At 56.3% G+C, this 18,204-nt stretch overlaps 1 protein-coding gene across 2 annotated transcripts; it reads left to right on the plus strand.

Annotated features, from left to right (window-relative positions):
- Positions 1-414: 414 nt before the first annotated feature.
- On the plus strand, positions 415-18,164 carry SLC30A3 (solute carrier family 30 member 3). 2 transcript variants are annotated; one of them, XM_083606289.1, is made up of 8 exons: positions 415-1,739; positions 10,364-10,578; positions 11,702-11,848; positions 13,151-13,304; positions 14,537-14,744; positions 15,474-15,579; positions 16,191-16,325; positions 17,110-18,164. In XM_083606289.1, the coding sequence occupies exons 2-8, from the start codon at positions 10,443-10,445 to the stop codon at positions 17,253-17,255; spliced, it is 1,032 nt and encodes a 343-aa protein (XP_083462415.1). In that variant the 5' UTR covers positions 415-1,739; positions 10,364-10,442; the 3' UTR covers positions 17,256-18,164. The 2 variants fall into 2 exon arrangements, with proteins under 2 accessions (XP_083462415.1, XP_083462414.1); XM_083606288.1 differs by lacking the exon at positions 415-1,739 and adding an exon at positions 2,626-2,862.
- Positions 18,165-18,204: the final 40 nt, after the last annotated feature.

Genomic DNA, 18,204 nt, shown 5'->3' on the forward strand with positions numbered 1-18,204 from the left:
GTTTTTCAGCATCAATGAAAAACTCCACACAGATACATTGGATCCTTGGATTTTCTTAATAGACGACGCTTCAGCCAAATCGTAATGGTTACTTCCCATCTGGAAATATTAATACTATTAACTCCGAAGAAAAAGGCGCGGCAGCAGCCAGAGGACTTCGGGAAGAACGTGGGCAGCTGGAGAGTCCCCTCGCTTTCGGGTTCCTGCGCCAGGTGCAGGCGGGTCCCGTTCCCACTTCCTCGGCCCACGGAGAAGCAGCTCTCCCCGTCTCCTCGCATTTTGAAATCCCTCTTATTTTTCCTAAGATTTATATACCGCTTGACTGTTTGAAGAGCAGACCGCAGAGCCTTTTACAAAAACTATTAAACAAAACCAAAATGTTAATAGTGATGCGCATTGTATCAGTGTAGCGAAAGGGCTTGAAGGTGAGAGTGTTTGTGTGAGATAAAGAGTGGGGGTAGATTCTGAAGGGCCCCAGGAACCAGCTTCCCATCCGTTGCGTCAAATTCCTCACCTTCGCAGGTAAACCTCAAGCGCATTATCCGAGGGTCCATAATCGAGACGGGGAAAGTGTAACTGAGAGCAGCGCCAAGCCGCTCCGAGTCTCGCTCCACGGGTGTGGCACCCCAACAAAAAATAATATTGAACACCAACTGGTGTTTTCATTTGCGACAAGGACAGCTTCTCGTGGCAGAGCGGGCTCTTGTTTTTAAAACATTACGGCTTCAGAAGACAACGGCAAGGGCCGCCCTCCGCCTCTCTCTGCCCACCGGCGGCGACCCGTCCTTCCTGCCCTGCTCCTCCTCCGGAATGCCGGACTGCCAGGTCTCCCCGACGGAGGGGCGGAGAGAGAGACCCCCGCCAGGGCCTTGGCACCGGTTCGCAGCCCCCCACCCTCTTTCCTTTGCGTCCTGCGGGGCGCCGCAGCGACTTTCCCCGCGCCGAACTGGAAAGGAGGCTGGGAGTCCGCGGCGCTGTCTAGCAGCGCCGGGAACCCGCCTCTCGGGGCTTTTCCCCGCGGCCTTTCTTCTCCAGGAAGGCGTCCAGCCGGCCAACGGCGCCGGTAAAAACGTCCCGCGGCGCATAGGCCTCCTTTGGGGTCGCCACTTTGGAGCAAAACGCACACGGGCCCCATAAAGGAAGGCCGGGAAGGGGGCGCCTCGTTCGCCCCTCCTTGGGCAAAACCCCAGCGCCGGTTCCAATAAAAAATCCAGCCGCCCCCTTAGAAAAGTCCGTCTCCCCGCCCCGTGCCCCGAGCCCCACGGAAAGATGTCGAGAGGCGTCCTCATTTCTGCGGAGCCGCAAGATGGACGGGGAGATTTGGGGGGCAGCCGCAGTGCCCCACCCGCCCGGGCTCTAGACTGCAGGTTTCTTATGCCCCCTCCCGGTGAGGGGCTTCAGGTGTGCAGGCATCCAAAGGACGCGCCTCCCCTGCGGTCTCCCGTCCCTTCCGCCCTCCGGCTTCCCTGACGCCTCGCAGAGAAAAACAAAGAAACGAAATTGGGCCGCGCAGAGGGTTTGGCCCGGGAGAAATGGATTCGGACGGGCGATCGCATTTTTCTAACCTCGGAGCCCCCTCGGGAGGAGCGGGGCGAGGCTGGCTCGGCTTCTCCCGCCGCGAAACCCCTGGAAGAGGGCAGAGCAAGCTCCGTTTCCTGGGCGGGAAGAAGCGCGCCGGGGATCGAGCGAAAACTAGCCAAGCAGTGCCTGGATCGAGGCAGCCGCCGCCTCCTTGTCGGGTAAGATAGGAAGAAAGTGGGGGAGCCTGATGGGCACCGCCGCTCCACGGGCTGAGACTCTCTGTTGGGGGTCATTGTGCGGGGGGGGGCTGCCGGGCCCCGGATTGGGGGACCGAGTTAGGCCCAAATCCGGCTGCCTCTTCCCCCTGCGCTGGAGGGAGCAATCCCGCCTGCCACACAATGGATCTGGCTCTCCTGAGATCCCTTCTCCGGCAGAAGATCTCCAATGGTCCCTGCCTGGTCCCCTTAGGAGGAGAGACCCTTTTCTTTGGCCGCCCCATCATCACCTCCATCACCGTTTCATTGGATAGCCATCAATATCGATCCTGCGAGGCGAAGAAAGCGCTCCGACTCAGCCCCGCGGCGCCTCCCGCGCGCCCGTCCAGGCGGAACCGGCTCCCTCCGCGCGCGGCGTCTCTCGCCGGTCTCTTCCCGCAGCTCCGCCCCGCCGACGGACGGGGGCTGCGGTCCGGCCCCGTTCTTCTTGCTGGGCCGGGGAGACGTCGCCAGCGAAGCGCCTTTCCTCCGGCCCCGGAGCCGAGCTGCGGGCCACCCCCTCGGGCCTGGGGAGCTCTCCCCGGGTTTGACGTCCAGCCACAACGGAGCGCCGAGCCAGAGGAGCGCCAAGGCGCCTTCCCACCTCCGGGGGTCCAGGCGAAGCAGCAGGGAGCAGCGTCTCGGGAGGCCCGGCGCAATCGGGCACCTCCTGCGCTCAGCGCTGCGCCTGCCTCCTTCCCGGGCGCCACGACGGCGCGGCAGTGAAGAGGCAAGGCAGGGGCGTCTGAAGGCGCATCTTCCCGCGGCCCGCAGGGGGCGGGGCCTTTGGCTAGGGGGCGGGGCCTTCCTCCGCCCGCCCGCCCACCGGGGGTTGCCTCTGCTTGGACCTCTCGACGGCGCCGGCAGCGGCGGCTGCAGCAACAGGACGCGGAGTCTCCTGAGAGCACATGGAGAGTGCCCGGCGCGCCTCTGCCTGAGGCCGAGGCCCAGAGCGCGGCAGCCAGCGGGTTTCTCCTTTTCTGGACGCGATGGAGCCCCCCTCGGGTGACGGCAGGGACCCCTCGGAGAGCGCGCGCCTGGTGGGCAGCCGCAGTAGCAGCAGCTCCAGCAGCGTCCGCCTCAAGAGGTAAGGGGGTCCCCACGCGCAGAAGCCCCTTCCTCTCCTCCACCGGGATCCTCCGGAGACTCCACCAGGCGCTCCCCTGACCCAATTGAAGACCCCTCTGAGATGGCCCCCGGCTGCCTTTTTCCGCACAAGCGGCCTGAGGTTTTTAATCTTACACGCTCCTGCCGAGCGATGTGGCGTTTGGTCGCCCGCACTCCCCGGACAGCCAGGGACCCCCGCCGCCTCTTCCCCTCCCTGCCCAGTCCCCGGGCCCCCACCCGGCAGGTTCCCCGCCTTGCCTCCCCCCAGCACCCCCCCTGCTCGGGAATCCCCGCATTTTCTGGGGAACCTCGTGTGTTCGTTGCGAGGGGGTCGGCCAGAGGGGTCCCCTTGTGCCGCTCCTCCATCGCCTCCTTCCAGGGCATCCTTGGATTCCTGCCCCCCCCCGGGACGGCTCATGGGGAATTCCACGGCAGTGGGACGTGAGCGGCGGGAGGGGGAGGCGCAAAAGTGTGGGGGAGAGGGAATCGTGGAGGTGGGGGCATCTCCTTCCCAGTTCCTTGCGGGGCATCTTTCGCTTCTGCCTTAGCTCTGCTGCCGGTGTCGAGCGTTTCAGTTCTTACTGGGGTGGGGAAGGCGGGGGTCCCTCTCGCCCGAGGTGGGCGCTCCCTGCTCCCGGAGAGCCCCCAGGAGCCTTTCCTTGCGGCGTCTGCATTGACACCCCTCCCTCACTCGTCACATCTGGGCTGCTGCACCAAAGGCAGGGAGTCTCTCAATAGAGTTAGCAGCCGGAGAACCCCTCTCTGCCCCCCCAAGACCCACGTCGGGGTCGCCTTGCCTGCGCAGCATGCTGGAAACCTCGCAGCTCCAGGGTCCGCTCGGGGGGCAACCAGTCAGCCAAGCCTCACTGCCCGAGGGGGAGAAACAGGCTCTCCAAGCATCGGTGAGGAGGCCCGTCGGCCTTTCGCCTGTCCGAGAGGGCGCCTCATGGACGGGCTGGCGGTCAGCCGCTAGTGATGGCGTTGCATCTTGGGGGGAGCAGGACAGCTGTGGCTGGAAAGAGCCCCCGAGGGGGGTGGGGGATGCCTGGCCCTCGCTGCCAGCCCACGAGGCGCTTCCTGTGCCGTCGAGCCTGCCTCCTTGGCACGTGCCAGCTTGTTTTCTGTGCCCCCATCTGCCTCCAGAAGGCTCTGCCGGGTGCCAGGGAGGGACAGCTGAGCGGTGGGCTGGCGAAATCTGCTCTGGGGGAGCGTGGCTGCCTCGTTTTCCGGGGCTTGCATTTGAGGAGATGGGGGGCGCACACAGGGAGGGCAGGCTCCCCATCCCTGTGCAGACAGCCCCTAACCCAGCTCCCCCCCCCGTCCTCCAGAGCAGCCTGGCCAAAGAAAGGCGCCTTGAAGGTCACTGAGGTCAACGGCAAGGACAGGTGCCTGGAGGCTGAGATGCTGCCTGGGGGCGGGGGGGGGAGGCCGCCGCCCCTGGAATCCAGCCCAGCCTGTCTGGAGCCCTGGAAGCGTTGCGGCAACGGGGGAGCAACCCCTGACGAATGCCTGCCTGTCACGTTTTCAGCCAACACGCTCGGAGCTGCTATTTTGTGTGGGAATGTTGACATTCTGCCCTGCGCGGTCGGCTGCCTGTGGGAAGGGCTGGGGCGCAGGACTCACCTTGCACTGGGGGCTGCCGTGGGTCTGCATGGGGAAGAACAGTTCGAGAGGGGAACTGCCCTGCTTCCAAGACTGCCTTTTAACTTGTGCTGACCTCCCGTCAGGTGCTAGGCCGATACTCCTCAGGTCTCCGGCCTCATGTTCTCCTTCTCCATCCTGAGAGAAGACCTCTAGGGTGGATCTCTCAGCATCTGTGATGCAAGAGGGAGCCGGGCTCATTGCTTCTCCTTAGTTAAAATGAGGGTTTTTCCTGTCAAGTTAGTATTTCCCACCATAAAGCGAGAGTTCTTGTATCCCTAAACTCAGTGTGAGTAAATCCAGGGGAAAGTGTGAAATATCCTCCAACAGGGAAACTGAGTCAGAGGAAGTCGTGGGGTGGGGTGACATAGCTGAACAGGACGGAGGCGGATGGGGTACAAGTAAAACATTTCTACCTTCTCTCCTCTCCCTCCCTGATCTCTCTGGGTATTCCGAGCCTTTCTCTCTTTTGTGGGCGGCTGGGGCCAATGCCTGGAGCGCGCAGGGGATGGATTCTGCTCTTAAAGATGAAATAACCACACAAAGAGAAGAACAAGCCCTGCTGAGGCTGTCAGCAGGGCTTCCGCCGGATCTCACTAAGCTATTGGTTAAAAGTGACAAGAAGCTGATAGAGGTGATCCAGTTGACAAAGTGCACGTGGGATCTCAACACTATACCTCGCCCATGACTCCTGAGTAAGCTCAGCAGTCAGGGAGTAAGAGGATATTTCTTGTGTAGATCAGGATTCAGTGGCAGGAAGCAGAGAGGAGGAACAATGGAGGGATGGAGAAAGTGGAGTCGCCCCGGATCCTCTTAGACGTGTGCATGTTCCCTTCGCTGAGGATACCAAATTTCTCCGGATCCTGAAAACCAAAAGAGATTGTGAAGACCTCTAAAAGGATTTCTCCCAACAAAGCGAGTGGGCGTTAAAATGCCAAATGCATTTCAGTGGAAACAAGTGTTAAATGATGTACGTCAAGACAAATAAATGATGATGATTTCACACTCACACACACATTTTGGGGTCCTACGAGAGCTCAGTGAAGATGCCAGCCCCAGGTGCTGAAAAAGGCAAGTGGGAAGACTGGGGTCCTGCTCTGGCTGCCTCCCCTCGAAGAGGATATTGCAGAGCTGGAAAAGCAGAGTTGGAAAAGAGGGCAGCCCCAATTGTCCAGGGTCTGGAGCGAGGAGAAGTTGCGGGCTGGACTTGGAGGCGACGATGCTTCTGAATACCCGCTGCTGCTTCAGCAGGACGGGAGAGCGCTGCTTTTGGGCCCGGGTGCGACTTGCGGGTTTCCCATCCTCCCCTTCTTACCTGGGGGGCCACTGTGAGAAGAGGGTACTGGGGTTCATGTGCCGTTGGTCTGATCCAGCTCTTTTTATGTCCCACCCCCCAATTTCTGGCCTTCGGAGGGCGTGCTTCCGCGCCCTAGGCTTCCTTTGGTCTGCCTGCGCCTCCTTCGCTTTTCCTGGCTGGGGGCAACCCCAACTTCGAGTGGGATGGGGGGCACCGCTCTCGCTCCCCATCGCTGTTTCCTCTCGAGGCCTCGACGGGATCCCCGCCCGTTCTCCCTTCCTGCTCCCCCCGCAGCCTAGAGGGCTCCGCCACGGACTCCTTCGCCTCCCGGCCGAGGGAGAGAACCCCCCCCCCCCGCCACCCCGGCGCGGCTTCCTCCCTCCCAGACCGGCTGCGATGTCCTGGGGGTTGCCCCGGAAGAACAGCGGGGCGGCCCCGCCAATGGCTCCAGCCCCGGCTCTGGATCTCCTGTCTCAGCCCAGAGTCGCCGTCCAGTCGGTCTGAATTCAGCAAGGGGGCCTCTGAGCCGCAGAAAGGAAAACACGCGCGTTCACACAAACTCGAAACACGGACACACATGTTCTTGACCGAGTCTCTTGTTCCAGCTTGTGCGTATAGACGAGAAGGAAAAGCCCCCCCTCCCAATGTCTGGACTGCATGAGCTACGCTCCCTGGATCGGGGCCCTGCTCAGACGAGCCGCAGCGCCCCTCGACGGCTCCTTTCTCTCTCTCTCCCGCCTGCGGAAGCCAGTCTTTGCGGGGGGAGGCGGGAGAAGGAGAAAGGATTTTGCGGGGGCAAGTGATGGAGAGAAGAGCAGCAGCAGCCGTCCGTGGGTGGGAGGGGGCGGAGGGGACCACGTGATACTGCTCTGCAGGGGGGGGGGGAGCCGCTTGGGAGGCTCCCAGGCGTGAGATAATAGAGGAGAGAAAGGCCTGCAAACTCGGGGGGGGGCGGGACGGACAAGAATGGAGGATAAGGATAATTCTTCCTGAGTTTTTCACGGCAGCCATTCCCTACCCACCAACAATTTCTCCGATGAAAATAGGGGCATCTATTATTATTATTATTATTATTATTATTATTATTAATAATAATAATACCCTGCCCATCTGACTGGGTTGCCCCAGCCATTCTGAGTGGATTGCAACATATGTAAAAACATAATAAAGCATTAAACATTTTAAAAGAAAACTTTATAGTTCCTTCTCTCCTTGGCTTTGGGGCAGCAGAACTCCATATCCTCCACATTTCTCTGATGGAAATAGGGATGTCGTAAGGAAAAGTAAGACATTCCAGAATCAAATCAGAAACCGGGACAGCTTGTGTAAATCTAGGACTGTTCCTGGGTAACAGGGACGAGCAAAGGGAACTCCCTTGATGCAGCAGACAGAAAGTCATCAGGTGCAGTGGGAGAAATGGACGCTGTACCAGTCACGTTTGTGTCTGGCGTGCGCACCCACCCACTGAACTGAACGCCCTCGGCCTGAACCCCACTGGGGGCCCTTGAGACATTTCAAAGGACGACTCAAGTGCAGGTTTCCATGCCATCCAGAAGAGGGGGAGATTCTCCGCCAGCCATGGCTTCTCTACACTGAGACCTGTTGCTAACAGATCAGCCTTTCTTACCTTCCCCTTTTTAGTCTCCTTATTTGGAGAAAAACAGGTTTTCATAAGGATATGGCCCAGCCGATTCTCTCCCATTCCAGGATTCTGCCCTCTGGCTTTCTGGGCTGCCTCCTTCCTGCCAGCCCAGCACCCGCGAGCTCTGCTCCTGGGCCCAGCTGCCTCCCCAAATGCGTCCTTCTGGCAGCAAGGCAGCCACCGTGGCCAAACTGTCCAGGGGCATCACAGTTCTCCAGTTCCTGCCAGGCGGAAGATGATTAAATCTCCCCGCAGCCCCAGGAGACGAGCCACAGTCACGGAGCCAGCTTGGCTATTAATTCCCTCCCCAGCGAGGCTCTTGGGAGCACTTGACATGCATCTTTCTGATCAGGCCAGGCGCTGACAAAAGACCTTGCCTTGCTCCAAGGGGGTGTGAGGGGCATGACAGGGGCAGCCAAACCCAGAAGAGGAGCATTCTTATGCAAGAAAGCGCCCTTCATTCAGGGCTTGGTATTGACCTGTGTGGCTTCCCTGTGCAGCCTGGAATGCGCGCACTGCCCAGGATCCCCTGGGTGGATTAAAACAGAGACCTTGACGGGGGGGGCCACTAGGTGGCGCATCGGAAGATGGCTGACAATAACATCTCTCCGACCCACACGAGGTAATTTGGAGGCTATGATGGGGGTAATTAGCCTCCTTAACCCCCCCAGGATTATGGGGGGGACGGCCCTTGCCTGCTGTGCCCTATACCACCCCCGAATTTGTGGGGGTGGGGGCACTAGGCACAAAGCCCTCCTGTGGGACTCCGGCACTCCTGGACGCCGTCCCTGATCCGCGCCTCTAGTTTGCAAGAATCTTCAAAAGAAACAATTTGGACGAGATAAATTGCACATACTTCAAGGAAAAAGGGGGAGTAAAGACTGCTGACAGAAGAGATCTCTGATAACAAGGCAAGAACAAAATATGAGAAGATACGTCAAGATACGGTATTGCAAATGACTGAGGGGGGAGGGGGAAATAAAAACTTTCCTATCCTCTTTATGTGATTAACAAGAATCCCCTCCCCTAATGAGTTAGAACTTTAAGGACTTAAGCTGTGATTTAAGGCTGTGTGGAGATAAACTTTTGAACCAAAGCAATGTTTCAAGACGAAGCTGGAAAGTTAAGAGTTTTGGAATGACGCAGTTAAAAATGCCGTCGCCATCTTGGGAGGCATTGTTGGAGCTCTTGGGTCTGGGAGGAGAAAGAAAGAAATAGAGCTGTTTACATATCGTGGATTAACTTCTCTGTGGGACTTAAGAGCGAAAAATGCCTGATTTATGATGGAAAGAGCGATGTTATCTACGAAGGAGATATATGGAAACCATCTGGACTTAAATTGGAAGAACGGGAAATTCACACAGGATCATTATATTTGCTTATCGGCTTAAGGAGACTAACAGAAGAGATCGTAAAAGAAAAAGAGAAATTATGTGAACAAGATATGATGTGGAAACACCAAGATAAGACTGGATAGAATTATGAGCTTTGTCTGGACTGATTGGGACTGATTTGGACACTAACGCAGTAATAAGAAGATGATTTGAATCCCCCTTTGGATCTTGAAGTATGGGTTCCCCCAACAAAATTTAAAAATTTGGCTTTGTAATTTGGAATTTATGTGATGTGATTTAATTTGATGTGATTGGCCAGTTAATAAAAATTATTTAAAAAAATAAAAAATAAATAAAACAGACTTTCCCTTTGGAAAGTCAGGAGACCAGCATTGGCATTTGGGTGTCTTTTTAACATCCCTTTCCTAGTGACTCTGCATTGCAATGTAGGAATCTCAGGCAGATGGCCCTTCAAGGAAGGAGAGTCCGCCACTTTCTGATATCATTGTTGTTGTTGTTTAGTCGTTTAGTCGTGTCCGCCTCTTTGTGACCCCCTGGACCAGAGCACGCCAGGCCCTCCTGTCTTCCACTGCCTCCTGCAGTTTGGTCAAACTCATGTTCGTAGCTTCAAGAACACTGTCCCACCATCTCGTCCTCCGTCGTCCCCTTCTCCTTGTGCCCTCCATCTTTCCCGACATCAGGGTCTTTTCCAGGGAGTCTTTTCTTCTCATGAGGTGGCCAAAGTCTTGGAGCCTCAGCTTCCGGATCTGCCCTTCCAGGGAGCACTCAGGGCTGATTTCCTTCAGAATGGAGAGGTTGGATCTTCTTGCAGTCCATGGGACTCTCAAGAGTCTCCTCCAGCACCAGAATTCAAAAGCATCAATTCTTCGGCAATCAGCCTTCTTTATGGTCCAGCTCTCACTTCCTTACATCACGACAGGGAAAACCAGGGCTTTATCATAGGATCATAGAATTGTATAGTTTGACGGTCATCTAGTCCAATCAGTTGCAATGCAAGAATCACAGCAAAAGACTCCCTGACTGGCAGCCAAGAAGGGAGAGTCCACTGCCTTCCAAGCCTTGGTCAAACAGCTCTGACTGTTAAAAAGTTCTTCCCACTGTTCAGCTGGAAATGGCTTTATTGAAATTGGAATCCCTTGACATGGGTTGTCCCTTCCAGAGCAGGAGAAAACAAACTCGCTCCATCTTCAGATATTTGAAGATGGCTCTTTCCCCGGCTAAACATACCCAACTCTACACTGCTATTCATCTTTATCCTGAATCTGCAAAATTACTTCTAACTCCTTCGCTTTAGTTTATGGGTAGAAACCCAGTCTGTGATTTGTTCTAGTTCGTGTCGGGTGTTTGTTCCCGTTTGTTTCATATTTTATGGGGTTGTATGCTTTACATAAAAATGAAAGATGTTAAATGGGGGGTGGGGAGTGACTCTACAAGGCAGCCATGGGTGGCATGAGGAAGGAGGGGGCTAATTCTCTGCGTGTGTATTCTGTGGGGGTTGAGCAGAACTGAGGGGCTGCCCCTCCCTCATCTTCCGGCCTTCTCTCAGTCTGTTTGCAGGCACCCAGGATGCCTTCCCCAGCCTCCCCCTGGAGAATGGGCATGTGGAAGTGCCCGGGGGCCTGGAGATGGAGCGCCGCCTGGCCCCCCACTGCCACCAGGGGCCCTGCTCCCCCAGCCAGAGCCAGCTGAAGCTCCAGGCTCAGAGGAAGCTCAGCATCGCCTGCGGGGTCTGCTTCCTCTTCATGATCGGAGAGGTCATAGGTCAGTGGGGCTGGGAAGCGGTTCTGGGAGGGAGGTTCATGGACCACCAAGCCAGTGGCAGGCACCTCCATTGACCCGAGAGAGGCTCAGAGCCACAGAAAAGCTCTCTGGGATGCCCTGGGGGTTCTCTTCCTTCTTCAAGGAACAAGGACAACACACCTGTTGGGTGGGAGTGCAGATGGCCACCTGCGTTTCTCCTTCCAGGTGGATGGGGTCATCTGAGAGACAAAGGGCCAGACACCCAGGGAGCATCCTCTGGGATATTATTGCAGTCAAGCCAACAAGTCATGTTTTGCCAGACGGGCACGTGAAGGGGCTGAGGCTCACAGAGCTTTCCCCGTAAAATTTGCTAGAGAGAACTCTGTGAGATCACTTCCTTTGTCTGTCTTGGCCTGCTTCTTTCCTGCCTGGGAAACCCTCTCTTTCTTCAAGCTGACCACACACACACCATTTTTGAATTTACATTTTATACTTTTGTAACTTAGATAGTAGTTATAAACCTGCCTTCATTTTGCTACTGTAATGGCTGCCTCAAGACTTAGATTATGTAAGTAAATACTACTTTTATTTCTTCACAAAACAATGTTGGTGTGATTGTTGTTTTTCAGGGGGTAAGACCAGGAAAAACCAGCCTGTCTTAAAGCATCCTTGATTATTGTTTCTAGAAATCAAACCTGCCTTAGCTTCCAAGTTTAAAGCTGCAAAGGGTGGTACTCTGCTGATCTCACTCATGTGAGCAAAGAAGAAAAATAACTAATATATATATACCCTCTCCTAGTGCCTGAATCCGCTTTGTGGCTGAGAGAGGATGTTTCAATTTTCATTTGATTCACATTTATTTTATCTGTTTTGCAGTTATTTCCTGACTTTCCGGGGTCTCTTTCAAGGTGTTCATTAAGATAATGAGCAGGAATCAGTTGACAGCAAAGCGATTGACACAGCAAAAAACCCGTCAAAGGGCAGAGGAGATAAATCACGGCAGCAGCACTAGACTCAGCTCATCCTTACAAAGACCCAGGAAGTCTGCCTGAGAGGGGCTGAGAGGGTATCCTGGTTAGAGCCAGGGCCTCCCCCCCCGGTCCTTCACCCCTCCCTCCACAACACAGCTCTGCTTGCCTTTCAGGTGGGTACTTGGCTCACAGCCTGGCCATCATGACAGACGCAGCCCACCTGCTGACAGACATGGGCAGTATGGGCGTCAGCCTCTTCTCCCTCTGGGTCTCCACACGCCCGGCCACCAAGATCATGAGTTTCGGCTGGCACCGCTCAGGTACCTCCAGATCCTCCACCCGGGTCCCCACCCCGCCAGTCCCACAAGGGCATAAGGGGGGCTCTCCCAAGGGGCAGCCGAGGGTCACTGCTGCTGCTTCTGCCTCACCCGCTTCTCCCACTGCCCCTTCGCCACCACAGTCTTCAGCCCAAGAGGCCAGCTGGTGGCTTTCAGCAACTGCACTGCGTCCCCCAAAAAGCAGGAAAGGCTTCATCAGGCAGAGTGGAAAGGAAGCCTTGGAGGGCCTGACAAGCCGACTGGCCTCTGGGTGCCCCATTTGGGGTGCGGCGGCGGCAGCAGCAGCAGCAGCGAGATGCTTCTCCCATTACAGTACAAAGGCTGCTGGGGGGGGGGGAACTGCCTCCCTCCTTCCCTTCTTGCTTCCCTCTGAAGTGGTGGCAGAATAGAGCCAGGCAGCCAAGGAGCCAGAGAGGCTCACAAATTGTTCTCTGAAAAAGGCAGAAGGCAAATGGATGGAGGGAAGACTGATGGAGGATGAAAGAGAAGAAGAAATGGATTCAAATGGCCTCTTCAGCACTTGAAAGAGATCAAAGGGCTTTTTTGATGGCTTGTCCCCACAAAGTGAAAGACCCCCAGACTCTCCAAGGGGCCTTCCCTGCTGCCAGGGCTTGACTCGGCTGCCCCATAGCCTTTCTGCGCCTCTTCTCTGATCCTGCTTGGGGGGGGTCCATTTCCCCTCCTGCCCCCCCATCTTCTTCCTCCCTGCTGCCCATTTTGTGGGGAGCCGAAAGAACTCCCTGCAGGAGTCAATCATGTCCTATTCCAGCTGCAGGGAACCCTCCAGGCGTTACCAAACTGCAAATCCCACCAACCTCTGGCTACCAGCCCTGCTTGCTGGGGCTGATGGGAGTTGTAGTTCAGGAACACCTGTTGGGCCAAACGTTCCCCACCCTGCTCTTTATTCGACAGACCTTGGAGCAGTGTTTCAGCTTCCCGCCAACCTTGTGAGATAGGCTAGGGTGAGAATGGGAGGGGGGCTAAGTCATGAACCTAAGCGGAGATTTGGCAGCAGCAGGTCCCTGGCCCAATGCCAGCCTTCTCGTCTTCTCAGGACAGGGCAAAGGACTCCTCTGCGAACTGGCCTTGGGGACAAGCAGGCAGGTCTGAGAGACCCAGGAACATCTTCCAACCTGCTGATCCGGGTTCGGGTTCCAGGCAGCCTCAGGGAAAAGGCCCAGAGCTGGCCTTGGTGCTCCCCTACTTGGAGAGAGGGCACAGGGCTGCTTTGGCAAGGCACCCCTGACTGGCACCTCCCTCTCTCCCCCCCAACTCCCCCCCCAGAGACGCTGGGCGCCTTGGCCTCGGTCCTCTCCATCTGGATCGTCACGGGAGTGCTGGTCTACCTGGCCTCAGCCCGCATCATCAGCAACGACTACGAGATCGAAGCCTCCGCCATGCTGGGCACCTCGGCCTGCGCTGTGGGCGTGAACATCATGTGAGGCCTGGCGTGGGGCATTGAGGGAGGCGGAGGACGGGTTCTCAGGCACAACACACTCCCACTGTCAGGGGCTGCCTCTGGTCAGTTCATTTAATTATAGCCCAACCCCACACCATGCAGGAATCACAGCCAAGGAATCCCTGCCAGGTAGCCAGCCAACCGCTGCTCAAAAACCTCCACAGTATCTCAGAATGGTAGAGTTGGAAGGAACCCCAGGGTCATCTAGTCCAGCCCCCTGCAATGCAGGAATCTCTGCTAAAGCATCCATGACAGATGGCCTCCAGCCTCTGCTTAGAAACCTCCAAGGAAGGAGAGTCCACCATCTCCTGAGGGAGACCGATCCACTGCGGAACAGCTCCTACCGTTAGAAAGTTCTTCCTGATGTTGAGTCGGAATCTCCATTCTTGTCACTTGAAGCCGTGGGTTCGAGTCCTCCCCTCCGGAGCAGGGGGAAACACATGGCAGCCCTTAAGATCTTTGTAGAAGGCAGCATTCTGCCCACAAGCAGGGCCCAAGAGCTGTGGTGGGCAAGAGGCTGCTGAGGTGGATGGCAGACCCTCCAACATTTCTCTGATAAAAATAGGGACGTCCCATTCCATAATAATTATTTTAGTATTTGTACGCCACACATCTTACTGGGTTGCCCCAGCCACTCTGGGCAGCTTCCAACATATATAAAATCATAATACAGTCATACCTCGGGTTGAAGTAGCTTCAGGTTGAGCGTTTTCAGGTTGCGCTCCGTGGCGACCCAGAAGTAACAGAGTGCATTACTTCTGGGTTTCGCCGCTCGCGTATGTGCAGATGCTCAAAATGACATCACTCGCATGTGCGGAAGCAGTGAATCGCGACCCGTGCACGTGCGGACGCAGGTTGTGTTCGCTTCAGGATGCGCATGGGGCTCCGGAACAGATACCGTTCACATCCAGAGGTACCACTGTAGAACATTAACCATTAAAAATACCCTTCTTTATACAGGATTGCCTTCAGACGGCTTGGGGGTCGGATAACTCCAGAACCCCCAACATTTCTCCAATGGAAATAGGGAAAAGTGGGACATTCCAGGATCAAATCAGAAACCAGGACGGCTTCTCTAAATCAGGGATGTCCCTGGAAAACACTTGGAGGGTCTGGGGTGGTACCCCAATGGTTCCCTTGCCCTGGGAGGGGAAGGGTGTGTCCCCACCCCCAAAGCCCTGGCTCATAGCTCTTGCCACCCCTCTCTGCAGCATGGCCTACCTTCTGCACCAGTCGGGCTCCCCCCACAGCCACGGGGTGAGCACGGGGGGCTACGAGCGGATTGGGGAGAGCCCCTGCGGTGCGCCTGCAGTGCCCACCCACAGCAACACCAGCGTCCGAGCCGCCTTTGTGCACGTGGTGGGCGACCTGCTCCAGAGCATCGGGGTCTTCGTGGCTGCAACCGTCATCTACTTCAAGGTAGGGGGACCAGGCATCCCGCTCTGGATAGGGACCCAGAGCCTCCCTCCCTGAAGCGCCGTCTGTTTCCATGGAATCATAGAATGGTAGAGTTGGAAGGGACCCGCAAGAGTCATCTAGGAATCACAGCTAAAGAGATTTCCCTTTTTTTGCATTGACCAGCACCCATTGCAATTAAGAGGGACAGTGCATCAAATACAAACCATGCAGTAGATCAGTTTAGATTGCCAAACTAAAAAAGCAGCACAAATTAAGAATCAGAGTACCATGGGCGTTCTTATTTAAATATTTCCTGGTCCTGGCAAATGGAGGTGGAGCCAGCCCTTAACCTACACCCTGCCAACTCCCCAGGAGGCCTGTCTGTGACCCAAGAGGTCCGCTTCCCCCTGAATGTCCAGGCGAACCAGCTTCCCTGCAGCTTCCATTCTCTGGGTACAGTTCCCCCTGCTGGAACCACAGAGAGTGAGGCAGCTGCATCTCTGACGCCAGAGACCTTGGAAGGCTATTCCCCCTCCCCTTACTAGACTTAATTAATTAACAAAATTTACATACCAAAGCAACAATTGGGTTGGATCCAAAGTAGCGCTGAGGAGTGTGTCACATCCATGCAAGGATTTCTGCCTGGGGAATGGGGCTGCCCCCTAAATCTGTCCTAGGGGTCCTCTGTGTCAGTGCAGGGATCTTGTCTGTGTCTATCCCTGCCTCTCCTCCTCCTCCTCTGCTTTGCAGCCCCAGTACAAGATTGCAGACCCCATCAGCACTTTCCTCTTCTCGGTCTTTGTGGTGGGCTCCACTGCGAACATCCTCCGCGACGTCTTCCGGGTGCTCATGGAAGGTGAGTTCCAACCCCAACCCTCTCGGGTCAAATGAGGCCAAGGGAAGTCTGAGGCGTAGAGAAAGCAAATGGCAGAGGTGCAGAGGCTTGTGGGATTTGATAAGAAATCATTGTCAATGAATCAAACCCAGTCAACGCAGTGCTTTCATTGCAGACACAATGGCTTGCTCCGTATTTCATAATTCCTCATAGCAATCCCACCTGACCCCCACACTCTGGATATTTGCACCCCTACACCTGCCTTGTCTGCCAGTGGCCGCATGGCATAGCATGGGTTGCCAGAGCCCAGGGTCTTGCGTTGTCTGGAGAGCTCACTTTCTGGTTCGCATGGAGAAGCCGTTTTCATCAGAGTCCACTTGTGGAAGCACATGGCTGTTTTAAGGCTACACCGGTTGTTGAAATTTTGCACACCTTAACAATTTTTTGCCCGGGGCAACTGCCCCGGTGACCCCGCACCCCGCTACACTACTGAGCAACCATCTCCAGCAGGAGGTGCCCCCCTTGCTCTGCTCCAGGGAGACGGCACCACATCTGCTCCTCCAAGGGTGGGAGCTGGGGGTTTGGAGGGACCCCAGCCAAGTCTGTTACCACCCTGCCTCCCTCTCTTCCAGGGTCTCCGCGGGGTGTGGAGTTCAAAGCCGTGAAGGAAGTGCTGCTGTCCGTCAAGGGCGTGAAGGGGGCTCACAACCTCCACCTCTGGGCCTTGACCCTCAGCCATCACGTGGTGGCTGTGCACCTGGCAGTTGGTGAGCACTCCCCACCCCACCCTGCTCTGAGTGCCCAGGACCCCCTGAGGAAATCCAGCAGCCCCTGAGAGGGCAAAAGCCCCGGGCGATGGGGCTCAGACTGCAGGCAGGGGGACCACATTTCGGGACGCTACCCTGAGTTTAAAATGCCTCAAAAGCAAAACACATCTATCCAGGACAAAAATCAATTGGTATATCTGGGAATGTTATCTATTCATTTTAAGGCATTTCATAGCCACTTAATATTTTAAAAACTCAAAGCGGTGCACCACTTAAAAGTTTCATTAAAAGAAAAATGCAACATGGAACCAGTAAAACAGCAGCATAAAATCAGGAATCTGGGGAACTGACAAATAAATAAATAACAGGGCCCAATCATATGGATCAGGAAAGGCCAGGGGAGAAAGGATGTCTTTAGAAGACCTCTACAGCAAAGGGCATCCCATAATACAGAGGCAATGGGGGAAAATGCCTGTTTTCAGGTCCCCCCCCCCATGATGTTCTGTAGCTTCCCTTGATGGGCATCTGGTTGGCCACTGTGAGAACAGGAGGCTGAGCCACTGGCCTGATCCAGCAAGCTCTTCTTTCGTTCTTATGGAGCCTCCAGGTGCAGAGGCAGTCTATCTCGATTCCCAGGATCATAGAGGCATTTGGCCGCTGTGAGAACAGGATGCTGGGCTAGATGATCCTGCAAACGCCAAGCCTCTCCTTGGGTGTGCAGGGCAGGCAGAGGCTGGTGCCGCCTTTGCCCAGCTGACCCCTTTCTGGGTCTCTCCTCTTGCAGACTCTGGTGCCGACATGGAGGCGGTGCTGCAAGAGGCCACAGCCGTCCTGCAGAGCAAGTTTGGCTTCGTCTCCTGCACCATCCAGGTGGAGCGCTACCTGGACGACATGGCCAGCTGCCGCCAGTGCCAGGACCCACAGGACTGAGCCCAGCGCTGCTCCCTTGGTGCCCTCCAACTGCCAACCTCAGCCGGGAGGCACTGGGAATCCCAGGGCCAGCAGGGGTGGCGGGGGGGTCTCCTCTGCCCACCTCCACCGCCAGGGCCGCCTCAGCTGCCCAGCCAGAGAGGAGAGGAGGCTGAGCACCTGCCCCTGCGCATCCTGTTCTTCTTCGTGTCACATTCCAGGCAGGCACGGGGCCCCCCCTCTGCTACTGCCCACCCCTTTGCCTGCCTCAGTGTCTTTGGTGTGCAATGCAACCCAGCCCCGCCCCCAGGCGAGGCGTGCCATTCGTCGGTGTTTGCACGAGTGTGTTCCCTTTCCAGCAAGCTCCCTGCCGTGGAGTCGAGTCTGCAAGACATCCTATGAGTTTAAACAGCTGTACAGAATTGGGAGGGCTCCCCCCCGCAGGGTCATCCAGTCCAACCCCCTGCAGTGCAGGAATCCCAACTGAAGCAGCCATGACAGACGAGGGCAGATCCTTCCCCCGCTTGGCAAAGTGGTCTGGCCAGGAGATCAAAAAGGATGCCATGGCAGGGAAGCAAACTCCTTGCTCATCAGTGAGGACCAAGCCTTGGAGGGGGGAGCCCTTGGGGGCAGAAACCAGTTCCCCAGCCCTCCTGATCAGGAATGCCTCCACTGCCTGCCAGTCGCTTTGGGCGAGGGGCCCACATGGAGAGGCCAGCCCCCCAGCCGAGCGACAACTAGGAAGCGCTGCTGCTGGGAGATCCCCCCATGGAGGGGGCCAGCCCCGCCCTCCCCACACTCACGTGTCCTTGTGTCTGTGACCTTGTGGAGTTCACGTCTGTGTGTGTGTGTTTCGACCGTGTCGAGTGTCCAAGTGTTGTCTTAACTGAGTGCCCAGAGATTCCAATAAAGTCAGCTGCCTCAGCCCAACCTGCCAGTCTGTCTGCCGGTCCTTGGGGCAGAGGAGGAA

Source organism: Podarcis filfolensis (genome assembly GCF_964270895.1).
Source record: "Podarcis filfolensis genome assembly, chromosome: 3".
Classification (NCBI taxonomy): Eukaryota; Metazoa; Chordata; class Lepidosauria; order Squamata; family Lacertidae; genus Podarcis; species Podarcis filfolensis.